The sequence below is a fragment of the Hevea brasiliensis genome, chromosome 1, assembly GCF_030052815.1.
Source record: "Hevea brasiliensis isolate MT/VB/25A 57/8 chromosome 1, ASM3005281v1, whole genome shotgun sequence".
NCBI classification, from domain to species: domain Eukaryota; kingdom Viridiplantae; phylum Streptophyta; class Magnoliopsida; order Malpighiales; family Euphorbiaceae; genus Hevea; species Hevea brasiliensis.
In genome coordinates this window covers 122838175-122852273 of record NC_079493.1, presented here as the reverse complement: position 1 = coordinate 122852273, position 14099 = coordinate 122838175, and the positions used below count along the sequence as shown (strand labels likewise).

At 34.8% G+C, this 14099-nt stretch overlaps 2 protein-coding genes across 4 annotated transcripts; one reads left to right on the top strand and one right to left on the bottom strand.

Moving 5' to 3' along the window:
• Positions 1–779: 779 nt before the first annotated feature.
• LOC110639082 (protein WHI4) lies at positions 780–5476 on the top strand. The gene is made up of 10 exons (XM_021789888.2): positions 780–1152; positions 1332–1394; positions 2246–2327; positions 2412–2486; positions 2756–2834; positions 3030–3072; positions 4097–4206; positions 4342–4411; positions 4974–5056; positions 5146–5476. Exons 1-10 carry the CDS (start codon positions 952–954, stop codon positions 5174–5176), a joined length of 837 nt encoding a protein of 278 aa, XP_021645580.2. The 5' UTR covers positions 780–951; the 3' UTR covers positions 5177–5476.
• A 1572-nt stretch (positions 5477–7048) lies between these two features.
• On the bottom strand, positions 7049–13388 carry LOC110639068 (inactive protein kinase SELMODRAFT_444075). 3 transcript variants are annotated; one of them, XM_058150571.1, is made up of 10 exons: positions 13172–13388; positions 11578–12596; positions 10981–11135; positions 10813–10907; positions 9577–10610; positions 9051–9211; positions 8680–8756; positions 8442–8589; positions 8038–8187; positions 7049–7543 (listed from the first exon to the last, which is right to left on the bottom strand). In XM_058150571.1, exons 2-10 carry the CDS (start codon positions 11759–11761, stop codon positions 7328–7330), a joined length of 2220 nt encoding a protein of 739 aa, XP_058006554.1. In that variant the 5' UTR covers positions 11762–12596; positions 13172–13388; the 3' UTR covers positions 7049–7327. The 3 variants fall into 3 exon arrangements, with proteins under 3 accessions (XP_058006554.1, XP_058006555.1, XP_058006556.1); XM_058150572.1 differs by lacking the exon at positions 13172–13388 and adding an exon at positions 12958–13113; XM_058150573.1 differs by lacking the exons at positions 11578–12596; positions 13172–13388 and adding an exon at positions 11349–11562.
• Positions 13389–14099: the final 711 nt, after the last annotated feature.

Here is a 14099-nt window from a genome sequence, read left to right as displayed (position 1 = left end):
GTGTTCATTGAGTACAAAGGAAAAACATCTATTCATGCATGAGAGCCTATATTAATAAATGAAAAATATAATAAATTTGTGCAATGATTAAATTAATTCTTAGGATTATGCAATTGTAATTAATATAATAAATTTATATAATAATTACAATTTTCATAATTAGATCAATTATGTAATTTATATTATGATGCTTACTATACAATATATATATTTTTTTAAATTAATTTCAAAAAAATACACACATACAATACCTGAAAAATTTATTGTGTATATTTACATCTCTAAATAATTATTAATTAAAAAATAATTATACATATATTTATATACCACACATATATGAGATTCAATATCAAAAGCAGCGACACTAAAAAATCATCCATCTATCCACGTCACAATTATATTTCTTTTTTTCTGAAATTAATTTTAAGAAAATATGCACACACACAACACAACGTACAAGAAAAGCTTACTGTTTAATCACTCTTTAATATTTTTTAATAATTATTACATCCAATCATATGACGACATGATTTGTGATGTGAATTTTATTGAAAAAAGTTTCTCTTTTTTATAAATAAAAGAATACAATGTCACACCAAATTATAATTTAATTTTTTTCTTATCTTTATATAAAAATAAAATATTTATGTTAAAATTAATATAAATTAATTTCCTAAAAAATAAATAAATTAAATTCCTTCAAAAAATTAATTAAATAATAATATAAAAATTAATATAAAATATTTAATATTAAAAATTATTAAGTTCATTTCCATACGGTTTGAGGTATTTTTGCTAATCCCACTCCACTTTCCGGTGTCTCCCTATTCTTTCTCCGCTCCCTCGTCCTGTTCTACGCCTCCGCCGACGCCACGACCGGTGCTGCCCGCAGACCGGTTTTCTACCCAATCAGTTCATGAGCTTATTACTAACCAAATTAGATAAGAATTAATGGCACATCTTCATCAACCTTACGATCCTTATTACCAGCTACAGCCACCAGCAGCAGCAGCAGCTGACCGGAACGGAATTAACACGCTGTTCGTCTCCGGACTTCCCGACGATGTCAAGCCTCGTGAGATTCATAATCTCTTTCGCCGACGCCCTGGCTTCGATTCTTGCCAGCTCAAGTATACCGGCCGCGGCAACCAGGTTTCCTTTTTATCAATTTTTTATTTCCCCGATTAGCAAGAAAATTCAGTTTCTGTTTGTTTCCTGCGAAAATTCATCTCAAGAATTATCAAATTTGTGGACTTTTTTTCTTTGCTTCTGTAAGGTCAGTTATCTGGGACACTAATAGTTTGAAAAGTTTATTGATTCTTTGATTTCAGGTTGTTGCATTTGCTACCTTCTTTAATCATCAATCGGCAATTGCAGCTTTGCACTCTTTAAATGTGAGAATTGAGCTTTTTGTTCTTTCTTATAGTACTTGTCCTACTTACTTTTGTCCTGAAGTAATTAGGGTTTTGTTTTCTTGTAAATAGAGGTTTACAGCCTTCTAATGTCATCATAGATTTTGGTTTCTAGCAACTTCAGTCTTTGGCTACTCAGTTCTCAAGTTCAAAATTTTGATGTGAGAAGTTTTCCTTTCTTTTGCTCTTAGGAACTTAGGCTTTGAAGAAAATCAGATGACCTCACAGCTGATTTCGCATCTTAAGATCCATTTAGTTTGTCTTGAAAATAGAATGGGAATGAAAATGGATTTCACTATGACATTCCAGTCAAATTCATCTTCAGAGTTGAACATAGATTAACAGCAATTCTGAAAATTATACTCAATGTCAAAACTGGAGTTCAGTTCCACGTAAATAAAAGTGTGTTAAACACAACCTTTTTTGGAAATCTAAACATGCCTCATTATCTCAATATTAACTGCATCAAAATGAGAACCCAAATGGCTCATCTTCTTTTTCCCTTCACTATTAAATAGTTTTAGCACAACATTAGACTAAAAATGTTAGCAAATGAGAGGGTATGAGAACTAATTTATTGAGTTTTGGTAAACTAACAGAATTGAATGGCGAAAAATGGTCCATATAGCTGACCCCAACTAGTTTGGTATTAAGGTTTAGTTGTTGTTGTTGTCTGGTAAGCAAACCAGGTTTCTTCAGTTCTGATTGTGTTGCTAGTCATTCTTCTTAGAGGATAATCCTGTAAAAGTTTGAACTGAAAAGATTTATACCTTGTGGAAATGCTAGTAAAATGTACCTTGCTGAAAGGATTTTTCTTTTTTGTTTACATTTAGGGAGTAAAATTTGATCCTCAAACTGGATCCACTTTGCATATAGAGCTTGCTAGAACAAATTCAAGGAGGAAACATAAACCAGGTACATAGTCTCATGTTTCACCAATTTGGGATGATTGTTTCCATAAAGGTGTCAGATGGTTAACTCATATTTCTTCTTCTGCAGGGAGTGGAGCCTATGTGGTTATTGATAAACGAACCAAAATGGCGTCTAATGCCCAAGAAACATCAAGTGATGATGGTATTTTCTGATTTTTGCATAAATTGATGTTTAAATGAGTATGATCTAAGTTTGAATCTGTTTCTTCCTTTCTCTTCCACTCCTGGTTTAATTTGACTTTCAAGTTATTAGCCTGCCAATTTGGATGCATTATATTCTTAGCTTTTATTTTACCTACTTTCCTTAATTTTCATTTTTGTTACAGTTATATAACATGGGATTTTACATGGGTTCCCTGGATATTCTCATTTGGGCTTACATGTCATTTTGGACTGCCTTTCTACATGCAGGAGGCAGTGACTCTAATGAAGCACATGCAACTGACAATGCTGCTTCTGCCAACCACGGTGATTTAGGGAGTGTAAAGAGGTTGAAGGCACTATAAAATATGAATTTTTTAGTTCTGTTAAAAACTTCTTCTTATGCTTCTATATATATATATATATATATATATATATATATATATGTAACTTGTCTAGCATTCTTGCATTCATATGCATAATATTCAAGTTACTGCGATTGATTCAGTTCATCTGAGCTTTTCTTCTATTTGCTAACTTGTAGTGAGGCAGCTGGTGAGCCTGAAAATGTTGTGGTAGCTGCAAATGTAAGTGAATGACACTTAAATTAGTCTCTTTATGAGGTGCTTGTTGCATGTGAAGATGTTCTGTTTATGGCGTCAATGGCAGAATGGCAACCATTCCTTTTCTCTGCTTCTCTACTTGTTCCTTATGGGGAAGAGACATCTAAGTTCTATTGCCTGAAAATATGAGATTGGTAAATAGGCATGCATAAGAAATTAAACAACCCTTGATGCATTTGGGAAAAGAATTCTTGAATAGTAGTCTGCTCTATGTGTTTGCATGTTTGTCAGAGTCCATTTGTTATTATTAAGGATGGCAATGGGTCTGGTATTTTCGGACACTCAATCTGATTGAACTCTGTTGGGACAAGCTCAGGTTTATGGAGTACTTTGTTGGGTTCAGGTTCCATATGTTGGAAACCCATTTATATAAACAATTAATTAAATATAAAAAATTTTTCATAATAATGTTTCTAAAATTTTTGAATATTACATTTTAAATAACTAAAATTTAAATATTTTATAGGACTATTAAATTTTAAAATAATTTTAATAATAAAAATATTTTTTTTATAATTATTAATTAAAATATATAAAACTAAATGAGTTTGGATAGTATTCCGATAATTATAATTTTGTTTGGAATGGATATCAGTAGTTCAGAATGAATTTTAATCGGGTTCAAAACTGATTCGAGTATTGAAATTATTAATTGGGTTCAGATTCGGTTATGATGCTTTTCACAGGTATCTTACATGTTGCCATTCCTAGTTACTATTTGCATCTCCCTACTTCATTCTTAATATTGTCACAGTTCTTTTCTGAAGTTTTAGTGTCAAACTTATTGGTGAGACTCGGAATGGGAAGAAAGCTGTAGGCATGAAATTGCTTATACTGTGCCTTCAGTTTGCATAATTGGAGGTTGAAACTTTTCATTATTCCCAACTGCCCATTTAGGCATTTACATAAACTTTTTTCATTGGTGCTTACCATATGGTTCCATGAGAGCATATTATGACTATGCATTTGTATTAATTGGTTTCTGCAGGAGCAGTCAGAAAAGACTGTAGAAGGAGGTGTCAATCCTTGTTCCACATTGTTTATTGCAAATCTAGGGCCAAATTGCACTGAAGATGAACTGAAGCAAAGTCTTTCACAGTAAGTTCCACATCCTAATTTCCATTTTTGATATTATTTCCATATTAAAATGGAATATTTAATTTCTGTTATTCCTATTGATTTGATCATCTAGTACATCAGTAAGAATTTGATCGTGTAAATTCTTGTGTCCAGATATCCAGGATTCAATGTGCTCAAAATGCGTGCTAAAGGTGGAATGCCAGTTGCATTTGCTGATTTTGAGGTATTAATTTTGGCAGTTACAGAAAATTCATTTTATTACTATCATAGGCCGTCCAGAGTCATGAAAACATATTTCAGATGTGCACCAAATGAAAGAAAACAGGCAAATCTTTCTTTTCAGCTGCTTTACGTTGGTTAAATATGTAAATGCTTCCATTGCCAATTAGTGCCATTGCATTCACTTGAATTCCTTAGACTCTAATCTTCAGGTTGCATGCCTTGTTTTTGGCTTGTATTTAAACATAGGAGCTGAAGTGAATGCCCCATCGATTGAGCAACCTCTTAGTGTAATGTGATTAGAGGTTTGCTGAATCTCTGACATGAAATACTATGACTGCAAAAGCATGCTGATGAGCCCCTTAATTTCATTAGCAGAAGTGCAGTCTGGGTTGTTGCACTGTTGCTGGTGTCCTTATTTAATATAAAAAAGAATCTTATTTGTACTGGAGACATGTCCAAAGAATATTATTACTACATCTGGAATACTAACTTAAAATTCATTCCGTGTGAAATCCAATTGATTGTTGCATGAGTGATCTTTGTGTCGCATCCCTTTCTGACAGGAAGTTGAACAAGCAAATAAAGTCATGGAGGACCTTCAAGGAACCTTGTTACCATCATCGGACCGAGGTGGCATGCACATAGAGTAATTATTCTCAACTCTCTTTATTCTCTTTCAACATGGTTATATATCATCACGACAGTAAGTGGCATTATCTCATTGGTGCTCCACAGATATGCGAGGTCCAAAATGAGGAAGTCCTAGCAGAGGGGAATGTGACAACGATTTTCTGTCCTGCCTGCAGGCTTTGGTTCTTTCTTATACTTGGCGCAACAATGTTTAGTGGTATTGCTTCAGTTTTCTTTAAAGGATGAACCAAAATACCCAGTATTTTCGAGCCACTGTAAAACTGATACTGCTTTCTTGCTGTCGTAATCCTCCTTGATTTTTCAGAGGGCCTGTATACATCAATGCCTGAGAGAGCTTTGGCCTCTACATTTTGTGGATGTGTATTTTTGGCAAGAATATCATCATAAATGGTAGAGCTTGATCCTTCAAAATCAACTTGAAAGAATGACTCCATTCCATACTAGTAAATAGGAGCTTTAAAACAATGATTTTTTCCTTAGCAAAAAGATTGGAGGAGTGCGAACTCGAATCTAGATATGTTTGGAGAATTATGTCTTTAGTCACTAACTTAAGTCAGGCTAGCAAGAGCTTCAAACAATGATATTTTTTCATAGGTACAACCATTTGTTTAGAAATTATAATAATAAATTATTATTTAGTCGGTGGTTGATCAAATTAAAATTATAGTAACAACTTATATTTTGTGCACTATGTTTTTATTTTAATTTAAAATTTATTTCATTTTATGTAGATAAACCAATTGTAAAGAAAATATGTGTTATATATATATATATAAAGCGTTGTTACTTGTAATTTCTCATTGCGGCCATGGTCGAATTTTTCGTTCTAGAGGGTGTTATAGGCATCAAAAGAAGTGTGTTTCATGGCTAATTTACAAGGAGGGTTGAAAAATTATCCTATTTTAATTTTCCGATTCAATTTTATTTTGATTTAAATGATTCTAATCGATTAATAATTTTTTTTTATAATTTAATTTGATTTTCATAATAAAAAATTATTAGAATTGAGCTGAACTGTAAAATAGTGTGTTTTGGATTTATCTCCTTCGAAACGATCAATCTGTATATCTCACTCCAATCTGTATTCATAATGCCCAAAACGATGGTGTTCGCTTCACTTCATCTTCAAAATTGCTGCTCTTCCTCTACAAACAACTGCAAAAACAACCACCTCCTCTCCCTTGTCCAGTCTCCAATCTCACTTACATTCTCTCTCTTCTTTGCTCCACTGAAGTCTAAGTTAATCTATCCTCCTCCGTCAATCATAGTCCTCTCCTCCCAATTCTCCTCACCTCAGTCTCTCAATTCTAGTTGATCAGTTATGAGTTGCGACTGTCAATCCTTCATCAATTCCCTCATTCAGTCAGCACTCATTGTTTAAGCTTCTCTGCTGTGTTTCACCTTTATCCACATTGTAAGGTCTACCCAAGATCATTGGCCAATAGATGCAAATTTAATCTGATCGTCAAAATTAATATCTACATTGTGAGACGCAGCCAAATGGACCCCATTAGAATGCAGGTCACAGGATGAGCAAACTATAAAACAAAATAAATTTACCCTTTTCTGATTGTAAACTATTGATGCCCATGACTGATCAGAGGTCAAAGTCAAGTGATGACAATTCAATTCAATGCCAGGATAGCTTCCCGGAAAATCATAACCAACTTGGTTTCGTGGATGACAAAAAGATCAGAAAGCCAAGGCAGCAAGGGCCAAACACCAAAGCAACAGCTAACAACTGTGGTCTGAAATTTCTCAGGCATTGTCATTATCAGATTTTAATTACTTGGCATTGTTGTAATATGATTTGGAAATTTAAAATTCGAAATATTACAGCCAAGATCTGCAAACTCCTCATTAATGTTTTATTTATTTATTTATTTTTAAATATGCTTCTTCAAGTACAGACGAATCTTTAAGATCAGTTTTATCCTTCGGGTCTCACGCAATTGCGCAGACACCCAGTTCTTCAAATGCTGCTTCATTGATTCAAAAGAGTATTCATTAAAAAGTATTTAATATCAGTTTCTATCATTTACTAAAGAATTACACAACATTACTACCCTACTACCCTTCTATACAAAGCAAAATCTTAGATGGATCTGAACCAAAATATTCAAAGCAAAATCTTAGATGGATCTGAACCAAAATATTGAAGGCAAAAACCAAATACAAAACACAAAATGAGCCAGTGGCATATTTAGCATACCGTATGTTTTTTGGCAATGGATTAAACTGTTCACAAATCATCTTCACTTGAAATCTATCTGCCCTTATCCCTTTGCCAGAACACTGGCCTTAGTGTGTCCAATGAGAGCTTATTGAACCCTTCCATTGTCTCACTTGACAGTGGACCACTATAATGTTGCTGCTGCTGCTGCTCTGCCCAAATCCGTCCACTCCGGTTTCCCACATCATATCCAGGTGTTGATGAGTAACTTGCATCCATTAGCATGTCACCTTCCAGTATGCGGAGAACCTTCTCCAGAAAAAAGGAAACAAGCGCCCAAGCAAAGGCATAAATACCATCAGCAATAATGTCTAGTATCCGAGAATATTTTAATGCATGAAACATGATAAGTTCCCCTTGCTAAATTCAAGAAAAAAAATATTTCTACAAAGAGTTTCTCCTCACAAAATGTGACATCTTCAACAAAGAGGATTCCTGATATCTTCCCATCCAATTAAGCACTTCAAAAGGTTTTTTATTTGGCTTCCAAAGTCTATAACTTACCACAAAAAGGAATTCATATTTAATGCTGTACTTTACCGCCAAAGAAAATTTCCTGGCTATATCTATGCAGAGTGTCATAAAAAACTACTACAAGATTGGGATTATAATAATCAAGTTAACCTATCTGGCTGTTCTGAAGACTTGCTTAAAAATATTTGAGGAAAAACAATGATGTAAAATTTCCATACAAATTCCATTTCTTGTCTGACAAGCCTGAATTGTTGGAAGTTTCTCCTCACCTGTGACATGCGAGGCCTAGAGTGAGGATCTCGCCGTATACATAATGATGCTGCATGAAGCATGCAGTAAACCTCCTGTTCTGAATAGCGGTTCCCTAGCTGTGGGTCAATCAGTTCATCTATGGCATACTCCTCCAACAGTGGCCGTGCCTAATACAGATCAAGAAGCATAATGAGAATTACGGAGATCACATAAAAGAAACTACAGCCTCAAAATAAAAAATGAAAGTTTCTACTGGTCATGTATCTCAAAAAGTCACATCTTTAATCAATGATTAATATATAATTAGCCCCCAATCAATACACACACACACACTTGATCTACAGCTAGATAAAAAGACAGGAACATATTTCATAAGTTACAAGTGAAAGCTAACAATTGACGAGGTGATTCCAAAGCATACCCATTCAGTGAGACACTGCTGGCCCTTGGGCCGGTTAAGATCTACTGCTTTCCTTCCTGTAACAAGCTCAACCAATACAACCCCAAATGAATAAACATCGGCCTTTTCAGTTATTTGGCCACTTTGGGCATATTCTGGAGCCAAATACCTGCAGCACAGTAGAATTTCTTACAAAATTTTGCAATTGGGAGCAGGTAAAACCTGAAATTGACAGCAAATGCATCAACTAAAAAAATACCCAAATGTTCCAATGACTCTTGTTTCTACACCTGTATCTCCATCAGGCTGCCACCTTGCGAGACCAAAATCCCCAACCTAAATATACAGCATTCAATATGTTAACAAGTCACATTCCACCCAACCTGAGACAAATTATCAATAGCTGAAGAAACAGGTCCACAAAACTCTTGAAAAGACAAATGCTATTGAGGGCTAAATATTTGAAATTTAAACATCCACAAGATAACATCCAAAACAACTTTAGTGCAAAAAAAGCCTTGAAACTGATTGATGTGAGCAGATGCAGGCATGCAGCAAGAAACTATGGTCATTTGACATTTATACAAGAATATATTCTTATCTAGATAGGATACTAGGAAATCTCCATACCAGTGGTTCAAAATCATGGGTAATGAGGATATTGTTTGGCCGCATGTCACGGTGGACTATGCAACCTACTCTGCATTCTTCATGAAGATAGCGCAATCCTCTAGCAGCTCCCACTGCAACCTTCTGGCGTGCAGACCACTCCAATGGCTCCTGATGACGCCCTAAAACATATACTCTTCAAGGTAAATATGCAATAACGGTCGGCAGCCATAAATCCACACATTATTTAGAGCAAGCTCCACTGCAAAGTATATCTGATAAACCATATGCTGTAGTTTGGCTAACAACCAACTTACTAAATGAAATGGCACTAAAGACACATTGCCAGTACCTATTCTTTAATAGTTAGGGGAAGATACTGTAATAATATCAATGCCAAGCAAAAACCCTACAACATGTGCAAGTCTACAAATGAAGTCAAACTACTTTAAAGAGTGCCATTGATCATCTGAGGTCTAACCACATGCTGAGTGCATCTGCATCGTGCAAGCACTATAATCTTCATGCAAAGGTAAAGAGAAATTACCATAAAGATGAGAATCAAGTGACCCGTTGCATATATATTCGTACACCAGCAACCTCCGTTTATCTTCAATGCAGAATCCAATCAGCATAACAACATTCCGATGCTGAGCACAGCTAAGGACTTCAACTTCTGAGCAAAATTCAAGATCCCCCTGTGAACTAGCCAATTTGTGTTGCTTGACAGCAACTGCCTGGCCATCTGGCAATACACCCCTGTGAACAGATCCAAACCCACCCTCTGCCAAGAAATTAGCTTGAGAAAATCCACCAGTTGCAAGCTCCAACTCAGCATAGCTGAACCACCTTGGTGGTTTTCCAAACACAGGCGCCTTGTGTTGGCATATTGAGCACAAAGGAGGGGGTCCAGGAGGCGCATTTCTGGATAATGCTGCTGCTTCTCTCACATTTCCGCTTAAGTCTAAATCCTTCCTGTAGTCGGATGTTGCTCCGATTTGTCTATCAAGTTTTGAAAACTTCTCTAGCAAAGCTTTAGTTGTTGATTCTTGAGCCATACTAATACTTCTCTGTGAGCCTTCCTCCATATGTCGTGACGATTGAATGTGAGAACTAATGAATTCTCCTATCCATGGTTCAAACCTCAAACTTGCGGAAGCTGATGATAAATGTTCACTATCTGTGTCAGAACTAGATTCATCAACATCCCTATTTTCCTTAATGATTAATGATTCCTCTTTCTTCAGGTCTCCATTTGTTTCCGAGGGAAAAAATGGAGAAGTTCCAGGATCACTCGACACTGATGATGTTCCAGCTTCAGTGGCAGTAAATGGTGTCCCTAGCTCTGGACTGCTTGTTGGAGTCACAACCGGTCCTCGAATTGAATCTGAAGAATCATTTTTATTTTTTTTGTGTTCCTCAGAGGCTTCATCTAGTTCAGAAGGCAATTGATCTGCACTTTCAGCTTCCTTGGATGATCCAACCAAATTCAATCGAAGAACCTTTGGCTGGGAACGTTTCATAACGACTATGTTGCATTGTAGTTCTTCCATACAGAGTTTTTCCTCGTACTTTAGCTGTCTGCAAAACAAGCCAAAATATCTGGAATGAAATTGCATGAATTAAAAGCAATAATTTCTGGCTCAAAGAAAGCATTATGCGAGTACTCGAAAAGATCTATGTTAATTCAAAATCTTAGAAGTTATGTGTTCGTTTCTGGAGAGGATAAAACATTACATCAACTCAAAAGGGACAAAAGAAATATAGACAAATAAAGTATTACTTGTCTAATACAACCCAATTGGCTAGTGCCTTCTTGGCTTCTGCAGCCACTGCACCACAAGGTGATCCAGAAACAATCTTTATCTTCACATTGATCTGCAAAAATAAATCACGATAGCAAACTCAGCACTGGTGTGCCAGGCATTAGAACACATATTGATGCACTCACCTTGTTTGGATCATAAACATCATGAAGCTGAAGGATCATCTGGGAGCATGAATCTGTAATATCGCACTTCTGCTCTGAGGTTGCTCCTGAATGAGACTTCCGGTGACCACTGGCACAATCCCCTGCAAATCTAGGGAAACCCCATAACTTTCGACCTAAGAATGGCAGTAACAAATTGTCAGTATCATATTTATCAACAAAGTACGATGGAAAAACAAAAATGGTGCCACTGAATTTTATAGATTTCAAAAGAACCATAAATTATACACAACGGGGCTCAAAATTTTCAAAGACAGTCAGGATACCAGTACTACCAAGAAAAGTAAATACTTATGGCCAAAAACGGTCAACACATTGCAACACTTCACCTTTCCAAGATACCTTCTGGAAAGGGAAAAGATCAGTGAAGTTTCCTTGCTGTTTACTAGATGGTACCTTGCCTGGTACCATCTGAAAGTACTCATAAAAAAAAATGATGAATGAAATTGAAGCAGGACTGGGATATGGCAAAAGTGACCAATATTAAGAAAAGTGCACTCAATCAAAATTTACTACTCAAAATTTGACAAGCAAAGAAGCAAAATAAACAAGAGGAACCTGAACTCTGTGACGGAACAACAACAAGCAGAGTAATGCAGTCCCCAGCATGCACGACGTGAGTCAAAGCCCACACCAAGGCAGTCTTAGGAATCTCCTTGGATGCCTTGACTGCAACTACAACCTTCTCGGCGACATCGGAGCCGCCTTTCTCTTGCTTTCCTCTCTTTTGCTCTTTACTCATCACTACCACCCCGAAATGTATTAAAAAACCCTCTTTGTTTCTTTAACAGATCAAATTGTTAACGCTCGTAAAGCCCTGCGGTTATGCAGGCAAGAAATAGAAGCCGTAAAACAAACATTTTATGCATTATTGCTCCGCCCCCACCATGTTGGTTTCAAAGACATGTACCACCAACAACAAAACCATGCCCCTTCCAGTCACAGCAGAAGCAGACACACCTTCATTGACAAGAACGTTTTCACCATTTCCCTAAATTCCTCAAGTATTCGTCAAAAAATACAAACCCATTTCACAAGCTGTCTTTTTTTTCCTTTGTCTTCTTGATCCGCAGGTAGTACCCACTACCCAGAAACCTTGAGGATCTAGATATCGTTTTGGCTCAAAAAGCAAGAAGCTGATTCCACTGGCACAATTTTGCCAAAAAACTCACTTGCTCTCCTACAAAACTTTACAGAGAGAATCAACAACACTGTTTGTCAAAATGGAAAAGGACACAACATCCAAACAAGACCTCATTATCTGTCACAAACTAGCATTGCTTTTTTAGCCTTCAAATCAGTAAGTCAAAATAGTGTAAGAACAGCTCCAAAAGGTGAAAAAATAAGCAGAGATTCTTCGGATCCCAGTTAAGCAATGCCGGTCGTTGACTCTCTTGTTTTAGTGTGCAAATAGAACCAATAATATCATGCACAAAACAGTGCATAAAATGAAGCTTTTCTGCTGATTGATTTGAACGTGGAACATCCGTTTTGAAACATCATATTTGAACTCTAATAAGCACTCTTAAGCCTCAAAGCCACCCCTTCGCTTAAAATTGGAAACCAGCTACACACTCCTGCAAATCAAAAACCAAGATCAGAATCCGAACATAGAAAAACGGACCCCAAAAGATAAAATGTTGACTGGTTGCTTGGAAAATGCAAGAGGGGAAAAAGCTTTGTTAAATCAAAATAACCATCAAGTACTAAACTAACAAAAGTAACGACTCATTCTAACACAAATTAGTTCAAAAATAAAAATCAAAATGAGCTTTCCACAGCTAGACTGAACCCAAAAAAAAACAGAAAGAAAAAATTATTAGATCCAAAACCATAAGCTGAAACTCAAAATGCCACAGCTCTGTTTCAAGGAGGAAGAAAAAAAAAACCACTCAAAAGCATTGCATCCCAAACAACAATCCAAAAGACACCGACAACCTCAGGAACAAACGGAAAACGGTTTAGTTTTCGGGAAACAAAAATCGCTTTGATCTCCAAACTGATAACAACACTTCGAAAATGGCTTCAAGCTTCAGCTTCCTCTCTCTCTCTCTGTGCTTTCGCACTAACCAAATGAGCACAAAACGTAATCTAGGGAGACAAATAGCGCGAAAACTAGAAGAGGATAGAAAAATCTTTAGGGTTTACTTACAAGAAACAAACAATCAATCAATTTATCTTCAATTTCTAAAGATGAGTACAAAATCCTCGTCTTATGAAAATAACCTCTCTCTCTCTCTCTCTCTCTCACACACACACACACCGAAACTAGTTTGGAAGCAAAATTTTTAAATCAAAATATAAAATGATCAGATTTTCAGAGCTGAGCTGAGCTAAGCTTTGCAGCAACTGAGGGAAAGAAGATACGGCGTTCTCCATCTGGATTTGTTATTTATTTATATCAAACCAAACTCTGCAATTACAAAATCTACACTACCATACAATTTTCTTACATTTCCTTAATTTGCCCTTCTGATTCCAGTAGAATTTCGAAACTGGACTTACGTTTACATGGCAAAAAATAAAATACCTGTAAAATATTAGATAAATTTCAAAACTGTATTTAAATTTTTATTGTTATAATAAAATGATTTTTAAACTTAAAAATATAATATAAATTTTTTATATTTTAAAATTTTATATAATAAATTTTTTTTAATTTTTAAAAATTAATTTATAAATAACACATTAATATAAATAATTTAAAATAATGATAAAATGAATAATTAAAGTAAATATTTTTAATTAGTTATTATATATTTATTATTTTATTATTTTATGTGATTGATATTTTTTTTATAATTAACATATTAATAATTATAAATGATTTGCCACTATTATATAAGAAAAAAAAAATTATCTACGTCATTATTATTTAAAATTATATAAATTAATTATTAAAAATTAAAAAATATTTTTTATATAAAATTTTAAAATTTAAAAAATTTTATATTATATTTTTAAATTCAAAATAATTTTATTGTAACCTTAAAATATTACTACTAGAAAAATTTACTCTTGTTAATCATACATATTTTAAATTTTATTATTATTATTATTATTATTTAGATGTTGTAAAA